The sequence below is a fragment of the Urocitellus parryii genome, chromosome 11 (assembly GCF_045843805.1).
Source record: "Urocitellus parryii isolate mUroPar1 chromosome 11, mUroPar1.hap1, whole genome shotgun sequence".
Taxonomy (NCBI): domain Eukaryota; kingdom Metazoa; phylum Chordata; class Mammalia; order Rodentia; family Sciuridae; genus Urocitellus; species Urocitellus parryii.
The window spans coordinates 79,646,730-79,663,409 of NC_135541.1; the positions used below are offsets into that span (position 1 = coordinate 79,646,730).

At 38.1% G+C, this 16,680-nt stretch overlaps 1 protein-coding gene across 1 annotated transcript in view; it reads left to right on the top strand.

Moving 5' to 3' along the window:
• Positions 1-16,680, top strand: part of LOC144249266 (rho GTPase-activating protein 29-like) — a 31,293-nt gene that overhangs the window by 13,191 nt on the left and 1,422 nt on the right. The window contains 6 exon segments of the mRNA XM_077791557.1: positions 417-605; positions 878-1,015; positions 4,101-4,333; positions 7,028-7,188; positions 7,191-7,342; positions 7,469-7,577. Of these exon segments, the coding sequence (XP_077647683.1) occupies positions 417-605; positions 878-1,015; positions 4,101-4,333; positions 7,028-7,188; positions 7,191-7,342; positions 7,469-7,577 (982 nt within the window).

Here is a 16,680-nt window from a genome sequence, read left to right on the forward strand (position 1 = left end):
AATATCTTTTTTTAAATTTTATTTTTATGTAGTGCTGAGGATCGAACCCAGCGCCCCACGCACACCAGGCGAGCACATTACAGCTTGAGTCACATCCCCAGCCCATCTACTCTTTCTTAAAACTGTGTTTTGAAATGGGTTCTTGCTAGATTGGTCTGACCTTCAATTTGTGAAATTCCTGTTTCAACCCCTCAAGTAGCTGGAATCATGGGCATATGCCATCACACCTGCCTTGCCAGTACATGTTTAATAAAGTCCCACAGTTTATTTCTGTAGTTTTCTTGTTAAATATAATTCACAAACCACAAATAGTACTTTTTAACTTATTTTTGTCGTTATTAGTCGGCCTGTACTTTTCTTAGTTGTGAATAATTTTAAGGTGAGTCAATCAGTTTTCAAATATCATTTTCTTATAGTGTCTTCTTGTCTGCCATAAAAAATGCATGGCAAACCTAACCATCCTTTGCGGACATCGGAAACTTCGGGGGAAAATACACTTATTTGGAGCAGAATTGTCCTGTGTTGCCAAAAAGGAGCCAGATGGCATTCCTTTCATAATCAAAATGTGTACTTTAGAAATTGAAAAGACTGCCTTGTGTTTACAAGTATGTTGTATACTCTTAAAACTCTAAAAACATAAATGCCTTTGTGATTTGTTTTAATGAAAAGGAGATTTTAAGAAAATCAGCACTCTCTATTTGTAATAACTAAATTTATTCACATTTATTTGGAAAATGTTAATTTATTTGACTTCAACTTGTATTTTTTTAAATACTAATAAAAATTGAAGTAGATATAGCAACTCTGTCTAGATGTCTGCATTTAGCCCTTTGTACTAAAGTAAAATATTGCATTCTGTTTTTCTTTTCTCTTCCAGGGAATTTATCGAGTCAGTGGCAACAAGGCAAAAATCGCAATACTGTGTCAAGCTCTGGAAAACGGAAGGCATTTAGTAGATCTGTCCGAATTTTCTTCACACGATATCTGTGAAGTGTTAAAATTTTACCTTCAGCAGGTTAAAGTTTTATTCTAAACCTACCATCAAATTCAAAGACCACAAATATTTTATATTTCATATTTTTCATTGGTATAGACTATGTCATCACCCCCCTCATTATTCTAAGATTTTATAATGATGTACTTTGATGTGGATATGTTTCCATCCAGTATTCTGCCCACTCCATGAGCTCCATCAGGTTTAGTTCTTGGAACTTTTCTTGATTTTTATTGCCATTCTCCCACCCTTGTACTTGAAGCTCTTGTTTGGAGATGTGTGTGTGTGTATGTGCACATACACAAACACACATATAAATATTTATAAATTTGTTATTTGTACTCATGGGGATTAAAAATTCAGGGTCTTGCACTTGCTTGGCAAGCATACTTGTTCTCCAGTTCCCTTACTTTTTCTTTATTGTTCTTTTTTCTTCAAAAACTTTCTAAGACATTTTCTTGTCTTTTTCTTCTTGAATAAGTAAATTACTCCATTTGTGAGATCATGTTTTAATATTCAAGAAGTCTGATTTTCTATTCTTTGATAACATTTTTTAAATGATTATATGATGCTCTTTTATTGTGGGTATTCATAGATTTTTCTCATTAAGGGTTCTTTTCTCTATTTGGCCTCTAACCTCTGTAGAAATACAATGTGACCCTTATATATAACATTAAATTTTCTATGGCAACATAAAAATTAAAAATAAAGTGAAGCGAATTTTAATATATCATTTAACATTTTGAATATCTAGTTTTTCAAATTATGAGGTATTTTGTTTATTTATTTATTTGTATTGCAGCTCTTCTTCTTTGAAATCTGGTATCTATTTCTCATTTAGAGCACATCTCAATTTAGATCAGTTGCATTTCCAGTACTTTTTCACCATATCTGACTTGTTGCCAGCATATTGACAGCATCATTTTCGACCTTCATTTTGTTCTTCTTCCACCCATTTTGATTTTTGTCTTTCATGGTGTCTAGTTATGTTAAAGTTTGGACTTCAAATCACTTTGGAAGCACTTGAACACATCAAGGCTTTTTAAAAACTTTGAACTTTACTATAAAGTGGTCTAGGTGGACTGTTTGCTATAAGCCTAACTACATGTCTCTAGTTCCCTGTTCTGGCACTGGTGTGATCCTCCTGGAAAAGCATTTTTTTTAATTGTAGATGGACACAATATTTTTAATTAATTAATTTATTTTTATGTGGTGCTGAGGATCAAACCTAGTGCCTCACACATGTCAGATGAGTGCACTACCATGAGCAACCCCAGTCCCCCAGGAAAGGTTTTTTTTTTTTCCTTGCCTAGAGATACAGTACCAATACTGTGGGAGCCAGGGTTACTAAGACTGTAGGATCTGTGCTTTCAGTGTGCATGTAGCCAACATATCCCCATTTTAAAACAGTTACCTCTCTGTACCTTATGTTTGGCATTGCCTCTATTCAGAGAGCCTCTGTTTCCCATTGCCCAGAGAAAAAATTTCCAGAGTTTTAGAAAGGATATTGTCCTAGTACATGGAGTGGAGACAGGATTTTATAGAGAGCTAAGCTTTCTCAGCTGGCCCACCTGCAACCTAAGCCAAGATCAGAGGACCTAGTAGTGATTGTCCACATCCCTTTAGGATTCTGAAAATCATGTTGAGTGACAAAGGGTCAGTTCTCTTGGAAATGCTGCATCAGGACTTATTCATCTGCTCTTCTACTTGTGAATTGTTGCTTTTTGTTTTCTCTATTTTCCTAGTCCTTATGAGCCTACTGTATTTTAGTGGAATTGCAGGAGGGAAAGAAATTAAGTATAAATTGCTGGATCTACAATGTTAGCCCAGGAAAGCATTGATAACCCTTTAATCACATTCTACAGACCCCCATCTGAGAAATGGAGGTTGATACCTTTGAATTACTGGAAGTCTCATAATGTGTCATCCTTAACATTGTTTAGTCAGTCAGGGAGAGGAGATGAATTGGGTCCAATACAATCAACTTGCATTCTGTTGAGAAATTTTGTATGTGTAAGACTTTCATTTGGGAAAGTGTGCTCAATTCTTGCAATAGTGTTAGAGAGTAGCCTTTATCTGACTCATTGACCTAAAGCTCCAAGAGGTGATGTGACTTGCTTCAGATCCCAGAGTGGTGAAGATAGAAACTGATCACAGGGCAACACCTTAACTTCCCACAGATATTATAGGACATCAGGTAGCTAACAGTTCACTGAATTTTCTATTGTAGATCAGTAGACACATTGAAATTCATTATGGCAGTGGATATTTGTTGTAAGAACTACTTCTTTTGATCTATTCATGGCAAATCAGCCTATTTTAAAGTTTCATGAGATGTTGACAGTATGTTTTTGTAGGTCATATTATCTTGTGCTGATCTTCATTCTTGCCCAAGTAAAATCTGTGCCCTTTAGGACTTTGATATTTTTACCCCTTACTCATAAAGTCCATGGGTTTCTGATTCATTTTATAGATTTTGTTCACTATTCTATGTTTGTTCCTGTAAAACAGCTGAAGATTATGCTATTTGGGGGGCAGATGTGAATATAATGTGTTTAGGATAGAGAAGAAGAGTTTTAAAATCCCATAATGAAGCTTAAAGCTTAAACTTCATTTAAAGTTTAGAATTTAACTCATTATCTATTAATTTGTTATTAACATAAATATAATTTATAGTCAAGATTTTGATTTGCTTTCTAAGTCACTTCTCTACCAAACACCTATATTTTATTTTATGGGCAGGGATGAAGCTCAGTACTAGAGTGCTTGCAGAGCATGCTTGAGGTCCTAGGTCCAATCTCCAGTACTGAAAAATATATCAATAAATACAGATTGACTTTAGAAAATTTTGTTAATCTAAAGGGACATGCTAAATTATTTGAGTAATTCTCACTTATAGTTGACTTTAACAAAGAAAACAGGCAGAAGATTTTTTCAAGATATTTATTTTTTGGTTGTAGCAGGATGCAATATCTTTATTTTATTTATTAATTTTTATGTGGTGCTGAGAATCAAACCCAGGTCCCCGCATGTGATAGGCAAACATACTACCTCTGAGCCACAACCTCAGCCCAAATGTATTTTTAATATAATTTTGTTTTTTTAGCTACCAGAACCATTGATTTTATTCCAGTGGTACCAGGAATTTATGGAGCTTGCAAATGTCATCCAACATATTAACCAAGAACAGGACACCAAAAGGGACAACTCTGAAGACAACACATCTCCAAATATGTGTACGGAAATCAACCAAACTCTTCTCAAAACCAAGGACCTTCTAAGACAATTGCCACTGTCCAATTTTAACACTCTACATTACCTTATCATCCATCTTAAGAGGTAAGAATTTTTATACCATCTTAGCCATTTTTAATTGAACAGGGCAATAGTATTCAGCACATTTATATTGTTGTGTTATGATTTTCAATATGATTTTTAGGATATTTTTATTATGTATTGGGAGAGGGAGACATTGAATACATGTTCATGCAGCAAACATGGTTCCCTCAGATGCTTCCTGTGTGCCAGGCTCTGGCTGGGGAAACTAGGATGGAAATATAAGGTTTCTGCTATTTGTGGGCTTATCCTCTTGGGGTACCGATCGATATATAACCACAGTTCACCATCATCATTTTTCTAGTAGCTGTGCACAGCTTGTAAGCATGCAGAGGAAGTTTTTGGGGGTAGGAATAGAGCAGAAGAGACAAAAGGCCTTGTGTCTGATTTTAAGAACTGAGTGATGATTTGGTAGTGAATGTGCAGAAGAGCATACAAGGCAGAGAGAAACAGACATGGAGACACAAGAAGGCATTTTGCATTTAGAAAATTTGATTTCATTAGGCTACAATATAGCAAGCAGTAGCAGGAACTGTGCTACCCTTCCTAGAGACTTGATAAAAATCTTATGTACCTGGCAGATTAGTTGACCATGTTGTTTCTATACCCACTAAAGAACTTGGAATCAGGAATTTCATATATTCAGATTTGCCTGCTAGACCTTTATGACAATTAAGATCTCCTTTTTAATTTTTTTTAATTTATTTTTTGTGGTTGGAATTGTGGCTCAGCAGAAGAGCATGTGCAAGGCCCTGGGTTTGAACCTCAGCCCCACATACAAATAAATAAATAAAATAAAAATTAAAAAAATTATTAGTTCAAATCAGTTATACATGACAGCAGAATGCTTTTCAATCCATTGTACACAAATGGAGCACAAATTTTCATTTCTCTGTACATGATGTAGAGTCATACCACATGTGCCGTCATACATGTTTAGGGTAATGATGTTTGTCTCGTTCCACCATCTTCTTACCCCATACCCCTCCTCTTCCTTCCCTCTCCTGAGCCCAATCAATGTTCCTCCATCCCCAGAGACCCAATTATGTATCAACATTTATTTATCAGAGAGAATTTTGGCCTTTGATTTTGGAGGATTGGCTTACTTCATGATATTCACCAACTCCATCCATTTACCTATAAATTCCATTATTTTATTCTCTTGTAATGTTGAGTAGTAGTCCATTGTATATATATACCACAGTTTTTTAACTATTTATATCTTGAAGGGCTTCAAATTATTTCATGAAATAGAAAAGGAGGAAACCCTTCCAAACTCATTCTGTGAAGCTAGTATTACCCTGATACCCAAACCAGCCAGAGACACATCAAGGAAAGAAAATTTCAGACCCATATCTACCTGATGAACATAGATGCAAAAATTCTCAATAAAATTCTGGCAAATCACATACAGAAACATATGAAAAAAAACAATGCACCATGATCATGTTGTGTATTCCAGGGATGCAAGGTTGGTTCGACATACAGAAATCAATAAATGTAATTCATCACATCAATAAACTTAAAGAGAAGAAACCTATGATTGTATCAATTGATGCAGAGAAAGCATTTGACAAAATACAGTACCTTTTCATGTTAAAAATATTAGAAAAACTAGGGGTAGTAGGAATACACCTCAACATAGTAAAAGCTCTCTATGCTAAACCTAAGGCTAACATCATTCTAAATGAAGAAAAATTGGAAGCATTCCATCTAAAAATTGTTCAACATAATCCTTGCCACTCTAGCCAGAGCAATTAGATGAAAGAAATTCAAGGGAATACAAATAGGAAAAGAAGAACTTAAATTACCATTCTTTGCCAATGACATAATTTTATACTTGGAGGATCCAAAAAACTCCACCAGAAAACTTCTAGAATAATAAATGAATTTGGCAAAGTAGCAGGATATAAAATTAATACCCATAAATCAAATGCATTTCTATGCATCAGTGATGAATCCTCTGAAAGACAAATAGCAAAACTACCCCATTCACTATATATATCACAGCTTTTTTACCCATTGATGAATCTAGTATCATCCTGATAGCTAAACCAGGCAGAGACAGATTTCTTTGGATAATCATAGAAATAACAAGCTGAGAGTAAAACCAGAACATTGATAGTGGCAATAGAACAGAGAGATTATCAGGAGAGAGAATCATCTAGGCTAGAAAACTAACTGTGGGCAGCTGGGAGTGTGGCTAGTGATAGAACACTTGCCTAGCACATGTGAGACCCTGGGTTTGACATTCAGCACTGCATAAAAATAAATAAATAAAATAAAGGTATTGTGTCCATCTCTAGGTAAAAATTATTTTTTTAAAAAAGAAAACTAACTGGGCAGTGAGAGAGAAACTGACAGTGCTATTTCAGTTTCCAGTATAAGAAACGGGGAGTATATCCCACATACAAGGATAGAGCTATTTTTAGAGGTGTTTTTCTTCCTTCTGCTACTGAGTTCAGTAGTTCCTTCTACTTACATGCATTTTATCCTAATATAGTACTCTGAAACTCAGATTGGTGTGTGGTAAATATCGTAATGAAACAAAGGATTCTTTCCCTAGACCCACCAAACTTGACCCTTGACAAACGTTTTGTAGTCTTCTATAGCCCAAGTTTTCTCAAGTCATAGTAAATTACCATTAAGGACATCTATTAGTCAAATCTCATACACTTTATGTGTTGTTCTTTTCAGGGTTGTAGAGCATTCTGAAGAAAACCTGATGAACTCAAAAAACTTGGGGGTGGTATTTGGACCCTGTATGATGAGGCCCAGGCCTACAACCACTCCTCGTACCATCTCCTCCTCCCTTGTTGCATATGCCAATCAGGCTCTGTTGGTAGAGTTCCTCATTACCATGCACAGATGATCTTCGATGGGTCCCTAGAGCCACAAAATGTTTCATCTAGTACTGACGTTGTTGCACCTCGGGAGGATAAAAGCCCTCCTTCCAAACCCGTAATATCAACAGAACATTCCACAAAGTCACAATATTTTTCTACAAAGCAAGTGAGTTTTGACCATTACAGAATTGGATTAAATTTGTGATGTTTATGTTAACAAGTTAATAGTCTTTGAACTGTTTGTTTTGAGATGTGTTTTGCTTTTAGTTTAAAACTTTTCTTGTATCAATAGGATATTCACACTGCAGATATTGAAATTAAAAATTATGAATTGGCTACATCATTTGAGGAATAAGAATGCAAGCAAAATGCATTGGAAAAATGGGATGCATGTCTCATTGGTGAGTGGTCATGTAACATATATCTTTGCATATTTCAAACCTTGCCAAGAAGTCGTGATTAAAAACCAAGGTGAGGGCTGGGCTTGTAGCTCAGTGGTAAAACGCTTGCCTCGGCATGTGTGAGGCCATGAGTTGGATCCTCAGAACCATATAAAACAAATAAATAAAGATAAAAATATTGTGTCCATCTACAATACTCATCCTTTAAAAAAAAACAAGGTGTATTAAGTTGAGGTAAGTTCAAACTTCAAGGTTTTATTAGTTAACTTTTCTAGCCATTGAGAAAGTTTAATGAATGTCATTTAAATGAATATCATGCTTTGTTTCTTTCTTGTAAAAAGATATCTTGAAATTCATAAATTATTTTTGTTCTCTTGCTGAGATTTGTTTTCACTTTTACTTCTTTGTCATCAATTAAAGTCAAAACAGAAAAAAGCTGGACTCCTGAAACTCAAAAAAAAAATATATATATACTCCTAAAGTTTTTTGATGTCCCTTTACCTGTGGCCTAACTTTAGCACATTAAGCACACATGTCTTCCATTTTCTTGGCTCCAGTCTTTTTGTTCACTGTTTTTTGATCGTTTTATTTCAGTGAATGGTTTCTGGTAAGGGGGTTGAAAACCTTTCATTTGTTACTGCTTTAGTAGAGCTAAATCCAAATTTTTCAATATATAGTCATAAATGTTAAATTTGATATATAAAATTAATGAAATATCAATGAGTGTAGCCAGAGAAAGTCTGAAAACAAAGACAGTCCATTATCTCTCTGCAAAGAAAAGCACTGGACTCACTGATTCCATTTATCTGATTTGATCTTATTAGCACTTCTGTGCCTTAAAACTTGGCCTCATTTAAGCCATAGCTAACAGTCTGAGGGAGGTAAATAATGCCAAGGGTCATGTCCCTAAATTATTGTTGATTCAGGATTTGAACCTCATCCTGTCTCATTCCTAAATGTAACCTTGTTTCACTGTCCAATGAAATTGGATTCCCAGGTAGGTATAGTAATAACAATAAATAATTTAAAAATATTTGAAATTTTCATTACATACCAGGTAATTCTGAGCCTTTTCTTTATAAGATCATTAACACCACATGCCATCATAGCTCCACATAGGAGTTTGTCTTGACAGAAGAAGGCAGGTAGGGCTAGTGCACTAGGCTTGCCCAGGGCAGAACTGGAGCAGGAGCTGAGACAGCACTCAGGCATCTGGCTACAGAGCCTGCCGCAAACTGCCAGGCCCCGGGCCGGCTGAGTCCCGCTCCTGCTGCCGAGCACTGCCTGCGGCACCCCTGCTGAGCGATTCCCTGCTGAGCTGTCAGTGCACGCGGGCTTGCAATCTTGCAACCCGGTTGGGCACAAAAACACAAGCCAGTCAAACTGAGACAAAGTTTTATTTAGAGAGAGGCCGTGTGCGTCCCCTAACAGGTGGGTCCGCCACGTGTGTGTTCTACCTGAGCCGGGGGGTTTCCCCTTCCCCCGGAACACCCTCCTACCATCCTTTCCCAACCAATGGGAACTCTCCCATTACAAGAGTGACATGAGTAACCTGAGTCCTGAAAATGGGCCCAGCTAGACAGCATGAGTCCAATTACCATATGAATGTGAATTGCTGGCTGGCAGTCATAAAATCCAAAGGTGCCTGTATCAATATTTTTGCTGTGGCTCCTAACATCTGCCCCCTTCTGTTTAAATAAACAACAGGCAAATGTGGCTAGGGACCGTGCCTGTTAGGTATGTCCAATTCACATATGGTTCTTACCCGTCATGGGAAAACTGACCTTATTGCGTCAGTCTCCTGGCTTAGGTTGATACCACTGTAACCGAATCATACCCGTCACTGACTACCGGTCCAGTATATAGCCATACCTGTGTAATAGGCCTATGCACCAGTGGGGGGGTGAGGTTCTTGCCTCACCTCTGTTGGCCCCCAAATTTAACCTTGGTGCCAGTGGGGGGGTGAGGTTCTTGCCTCACCTCTGTTGGCCCCCAAAATCAGACCATCACTAGCAGAAGGGAGAAAGACGCAGAATTGCCACGACACCAAGCCAATTGACGGCTCCTTTGGAAACACTGGTGACACATCGGCTAAGATATAGCACTACCAGTTCGCTGTATCAACAAATAGAGCACAATGCATACAGGTGATACATAGTCCAGGCAAGTTGTGTAAGCAGTTCAAAGTGGAGGAGTCTATCAATATGTCCATTTCCTCCCAAGGTAAATTAAGTCCTTGATTGAGCAGTTCAAATTGGAGGAGTCTATCAATATGTCCATTTCCTCCCAAAGTAAATTAAGTCCTTGATTGAGCAGTCTTATTGAGTTATTTTGATTGATGTATCAATTTATACAGTTTATAGTGATAGCTATCATAAAAGTTGTAGTTTGGTCTTAGTCTTCACCGGCACTGGGATGGAGATGGGAATTATGGCCATGTTGCTAAAGAGACATTATCCTGAACAGAATTATGAAATATAATGAAAAGGAAAGGTGAAAGTAAACAAACATATCTGTTAACCACCTTTAAAAACAAAATTTAATAACAGCTGTTTACCTAAAGTAAATTAAACCATATAAGTCACGTGACTAAATTTTTTTTTTTTGAATACTAGTATCTATTTATATATGAGCGCTCCTTGTAAATGAAATATGGACATACACACATACAGACATACAACACAACACAGCATACATAACATAGAACATATAAGACAATAGTAAATAAAGGCCTTGTAGCTATAGCTAGGTGAAATCTCCATTGCAATGTTTAAAAACTTTACAGTTAAAAATAAATAAATAAATAAATAAATAAAACACAGTCAAAAAAATAAAACTGATCAGAAAAACATTAACCTAGGTTTATATGAGCTTAAAAAATAAGGTAAAATAGAATAAAATAAAATAAAATAAAATAAAACTTTATGATGTGGGAAAAATGCAAATAATAAAATAGATATTGAAAAAGGCACCGTGGTAAATCACTGTCGCAGATGTAAGAATAGCCAGGCTGGAACTCTGGATATCAGCTGTTATGAATTTGAGTCAAATCATCTTCTTTTTCTGTAGAAATTGTTTTAGTTAATCTCTCTGGAATCCAAATTGGTTGCTGTTCCTCCTGTGGAAAAACACAGACGGAGCCCCGACTCCAGACTGGGTCCGGACCTTTCCATTGTCCTGTTAGAATATCTTTCCAAAGTACCTTAGGCTTATGTACATTTTTCGGATACATATGTCTTTCTGCAGCACTAAGTCCTGATGAATCCAAATTTAGAAAGTTTAGAGTAAAAAGGGTTATTTTAAGTTTATCTTTGGGGGATATATACCCCTTACTAATTCCCTCCCTTTGCTTTAATAAGTACATTTTTATAGTTTGATGAGCTCTTTCAACTATGCCTTGTCCCTGTGGGTTGTATGGGATTCCTGTTATATGAGTAATGCCAAATGATGAGCAAAATTGTTTAAAAGACTTGGAAGTGTAACCAGGGCCATTATCAGTTTTTAACTGTTTAGGAACACCCACAGTGGCAAAATTTTGTAAGCAATGAGCTATAACATCTTTAGTTTTTTCTCCGGGATGAAGGGAGCCCATCAAAAATCCAGAAGAAGTATCAACTGTAACATGTAAATATTTTAATTTTCCAAATTCTGGCAAGTGTGTGACGTCCATCTGCCAAATATGGTTAGGTATCCGTCCTCTAGGATTGACTCCAAGATTAACTTGTGGCAAAAATGTCACACAATTTTGACATTGTTTTATTATATGTCTGGCTTGTTCTTTAGTTATTTTAAAACGTTTTTGTAAAGTATTAGCATTGACATGGAACCTTTTATGAAAATTTATAGCTTCTTCTATTGTGGAGAAAATATGTATGTCATGTGTAGATTTATCTGCTAGTTCATTACCCAAACTAAGGGCTCCAGGCAATCCTGTATGTGCTCTGATATGTCCTATAAAGAATGGATCCTTTCTATCCCAGATTAGACTTTGTATAGCAGAAAACAAAGAGAAAACAGTAGAGGAAGGAGAAATCCTACCAGCATCTTCAAGAGATACGATAGCATTAACTACATACTGACTATCAGAAAATAAATTAAATGTAGAATCTTTGAACATCATAAAAGCTTGCAATACTGCATTGAGCTCTACCTTTTGAGCTGATTGTTTGGGTACTAAAAATGTAAAAGTTTGATCAGGAGTAACTACTGCTGCTGTACCATTGTTTGACCCATCAGTGAATATATTTGGAGCATTTATGATAGGGGTTTTTCTTGTCATTTTTGGAAAAACTACAGGATGCTTAGACCAAAAAGACAACAAAGGATTAGATGGCAAGTGATTATCAAATGCAACACTAGATTTACACATGATTATTGCCCAAGTATTTAACTCATTAGCTAACTCATCAATTTGATCCATAGTATATGGAGTAATAATTTTATTGGGAGAAATCCCAAACACTCCTTTTGCTGTTTTTATTCCTTTGAGTATTAATTGCCCTACAGCCTCAGGATATCTAGTAAGAATAGTATTAGGAGAATAAGATAAATGTATCCATAATAATGGACCTTCTTGCCAAAATACCCCTGTAGGAATATTCTTTGTCGGTAGTACAATAAATAATAAAGGCAAACTTATATCAATTCTATCCAAATGCATATTTTCCATATATGTTTCAATGATTTTTAATGCCTTTCTAGCTTCAGGCGTTAACATGCGGGGTGAATTTGGATCTGATGGACCCTTTAGAATATCAAATAAAGGTCCTAATTCTCCTGTTGGTATGCCTAGATAAGGCCTTATCCAATTTATATCTCCCAATAACTTTTGAAAGTCATTAAGTGATTTGAGTTGATCTACTCGTATTTGAATTTTTGGTGGACGGACCATGGTTGAGGATAATAGAACTCCTAAATAATTAATTGGAAGATTTAATTGTACTTTATCTATTGCTATCTCTAGATTATAATTTTTTAATAAGTTTGTAAGCATGGCATAACATTCTAGCAATGTGTTTTTATCTTTATGTGCCATTAACACATCATCCATATAGTGAAATATCTGTAGTTCAGGGTTTTGATTTCTAAGTGGCTGGATTGCTTTATCAACATAAATTTGGCACAAAGTTGGGCTGTTAGCCATCCCTTGAGGGAGTACTTTCCATTCATATCTCTGATCAGGACCTTCATGATTCAGTGCAGGGATAGTAAATGCAAAATGCGGACTATCCTCGGGATGAATTGGAATTGAGAAGAAACAATCTTTAATATCTATAGCTAGAACATGCCAGGTTTTTGGTAGAGCAGACAATTGGGGAATCCCTGATTGAGCAGGTCCCATAATAACCATCTCATTATTGATGGCTCTTAAATCTTGTAATAATCTCCATTTACCAGATTTCTTTTTAATAACAAAAATGGGAGTATTATGGGGAGATACGGAAGGTTGTATATGTCCTTCCGCTAATTGCTGTTTGACCAGATCATGGGCTACTTGTATCTTTTCTTTAGTTAGGGGCCACTGAGGAACCCACACTGGTCTTTCTGATTTCCAAGTAATTTTGATTGTCTCAGTGGCCCTTTTTGAAAACCGAATCCATGTTTATCTATCTCTTGATCTACTTGAATTGGTGCTGTTATATCTTGTTCTTGATCTCTTAATCTCTTTTCTTTTCTAAAGCCTTGTTTTGCCCTAGTAGTGGGCGCGTTAGGATTGACGTTATTTGTTAATGTCAATCCTAATTGATCTAGGACGTCTCGTCCCCATAAATTTATGGGGAGATGGTCCAATACATAGGGCTGTATAGTTCCTTCACATCCTTCAGGATCCCTCCAATCTAATACCATTGCACTTCTATGGGGATTAGTTGCCACTCCTAGGCCTCTAAGCGTTTGGGTCACTTGCTGTAATGGCCAATGTTTAGGCCATTCCTGGCGAGATATGATGCTGAGGTCAGCGCCTGTGTCCAGCAGTCCATTAAAATCATGTCCTTGAATATTTAATTTTAGCATAGGGCGAGAATCTAAATTTAAAGATAGCATAGCCCAATCTACACCTGTGGAGCCTAATCCCTTGGAACCTCTTTCTACATTACAACTGGAAAATTTATCATGTAGGCTTGGTATTATTAATAACTGTGCTATTCTATCTCCTGATGAAATTACTGATATACCTCTTGGAGAACTAGCTATGATTTTTATTTCACCCTCATAATCGGGATCAATTACCCCAGGACTTATCATAAGTCCTTTAAGTGTAGAAGAACTGCGTCCTAATAATAAGCCTACTGTTCCCTGGGGAAGAGGTCCTTTTACTCCTGTGGGAATGATTTGAACTCCCATCTCTGGAGTTAATACTGCTCTGGCAGAGGCACAGATGTCCAACCCTGCGCTCCCTCTAGTCTGTCTGATGAGGGATCTGATGGATAATGCGTCCTGGGCACCACCTTGATGGTGCTGCTGGGTTCCTCCATTGCCCCGTATATTTGTGGTTTTGGGCCCCGGGGCATTGGGCCCTCCAATTCGTTTTTTGACAAAGGGGCCTGATGCCTTTCTCCACGATATCGTGGGTAGACACTTGGTCTTTGTCCATTTTTTGATAACGGAATACCCTCTATGGTGGTTTGAGAATGGCATTCATTAGCCCAATGTCTCCCTCTATGGCATCGTGGGCAAATACCCGGGATTCTACTCTTTTGATATCTAGCTTTGTTAAACTCTCCTCCTATGGGGCAATTTCTTTTAAAATGCCCTTCTTGATTGCAATTATAGCATGTTTTTGGCTTGGTACTTAAAGCCTGTTTTACATCAGCTGCCATGACTTGTCCTTGTTCATTAATGTCTCTACATAATTTAATATATGTGTTTAAATCTTCCTGTTTCCACGGTCTAATGACCTCTTTGCAGCAACGATTTGCTTGATCGTAAGCCAGCTGTTTTATAAATGGCATTGCCTGTTCTGTATTTTCAAATGTCTCAGAGGCTGCTTCAATAAGTCTAGCTACAAAGTCAGCGTAGGGCTCATTAACTCCTTGTATTATCTTAGATAGTTGACCTTGAAAATCCCCTTGTCCCTTTAAAGTTTTCCATGCCTTAATTGCATTTATAGCGACCTGAGCGTATACGCCAGGATCATATCTGAGCTGTTGCATCTGCCCTTGAAATTCCTCTTTTCCCAGTAACATTTTCAGGTCTCGTTCAGGGTAACCTGCTTCTGCATTTCGCCTAGCTGTCTCCTTGCAAAATTCCTCATTGGCAATTTTCCATAATAAATACTGTCCTCTATTTAGCACAGAATTACACACGTTAGCCCAATCTGCTGGTGTTAAATTCCAGCCGGTAATAGATTCGACCATACTGACTGTGAAGGGAGCGGCCGGGCCGTAGGCTGCTACAGCTTCCTTTAATTGCTTTATTATTTTGAAATCTAAGGCACGGTAAACTCGTTCTCTTTCTTCTCCCTGCTCAACTACAGGGCATGCTAGTTTTTGGGGTCCCGCCTCAGGATTCCGTTCATCATCTATGGAGGCAGGTAAAGCTGTTGGTTGAATTATGCCCTCTGGTGGTGGAACGGAGTTAGTAGCAGCCTCCCTATCTGACGACCGTTTTTTCCCTGAGCTTGCCTTGTTCAAATTTTCTTCTATCTGACTAGCTTGAGAGACCTTTTGTTTTGCTTGACTTAATATGTTTTCTGCCATGGCCTGGACCTCTAACAATTTACTTAACAGTTTTTCGGTTTGTTTTTTACTAGATTCTAATCTACTATAAAGGTAACGTAACCCAATAAGATAGGATAGAAGAAAGCCAAAACAGAATGAAACAGAAACGGAGAGGAGGAAAATGATTATGTCAATTTTCTCTCTCTCAGGGCCGAATAACTTCAAACCTTGAGTTAACCATTTATCCCAACTCGTCTGAAAAAATTGTAAGGCTAGAGAGCCTGAAATAAGAGCAGAATAAATCAAAACAGAAATACCCATTCTGTCGCCTTTCCTTAGGGGCGAGCGATATTACTCACCTTTAAATTTTGGGCGTTCCCGGTACAGGGCCACCAAAATGCCGCAAACTGCCCGGCCCCGGGCCGGCTGAGTCCCGCTCCTGCTGCCGAGCACTGCCTGCGGCACCCCTGCTGAGCGACTCCCTGCTGAGCTGTCAGTGCACGCGGGCTTGCAATCTTGCAACCCGGTTGGGCACAAAAACACAAGCCAGTCAAACTGAGACAAAGTTTTATTTAGAGAGAGGCCGTGTGCGTCCCCTAACAGGTGGGTCCGCCACGTGTGTGTTCTACCTGAGCCGGGGGGTTTCCCCTTCCCCCGGAACACCCTCCTACCATCCTTTCCCAACCAATGGGAACTCTCCCATTACAAGAGTGACATGAGTAACCTGAGTCCTGAAAATGGGCCCAGCTAGACAGCATGAGTCCAATTACCATATGAATGTGAATTGCTGGCTGGCAGTCATAAAATCCAAAGGTGCCTGTATCAATATTTTTGCTGTGGCTCCTAACAAGAGCCTGCACTCCTCATCGTGCTAGAAGTTCTGCAGGACTGTAAATATGTTCTGGTGGTTGCCATCCAACCACAATGGCTCAGTTCCCTTCTATCAATGTGGAGACGGGTCCAGGACAGCAAATCACATGAGCACTGCCTGGGAACCAGAGAAGAGAGGCCAGCAGCCTCAGGTGAAGAAGGAGGTCAGATGAGATGATGATCCGCGATCATCATCAAGTGATGCTGCTGTGCACCTGTCTGCAAACCACTGCCCAAGGATATGGGAGAAGGATCAGGTGGCAGGGATAAGTACTGTGGGCTATGAACAGGGCTGTTGGAAAGCCATCAGACCAGTGGCAAGGCACACAGTTGTCTGATGTTTCTCAGCAGGGAGACAAGGATCATGGCCAGATGGCTGCACTTTTCTAGCAAAAGGAGCTTCTGGGGTACATGCAGCAAAGACAGAGTGGGAGATGCTAGGGTTCTAGGTGAGAAAACAGGGACCTTGGGACCAGCCTAGGGGATAAAGAGAAGGAGGTAATTCTGGAGTCTCCAGGACCAGTAGCACAATGGCAATTTTGACAGCTCTTCAACCTTACTTTGTCCAGAGGATG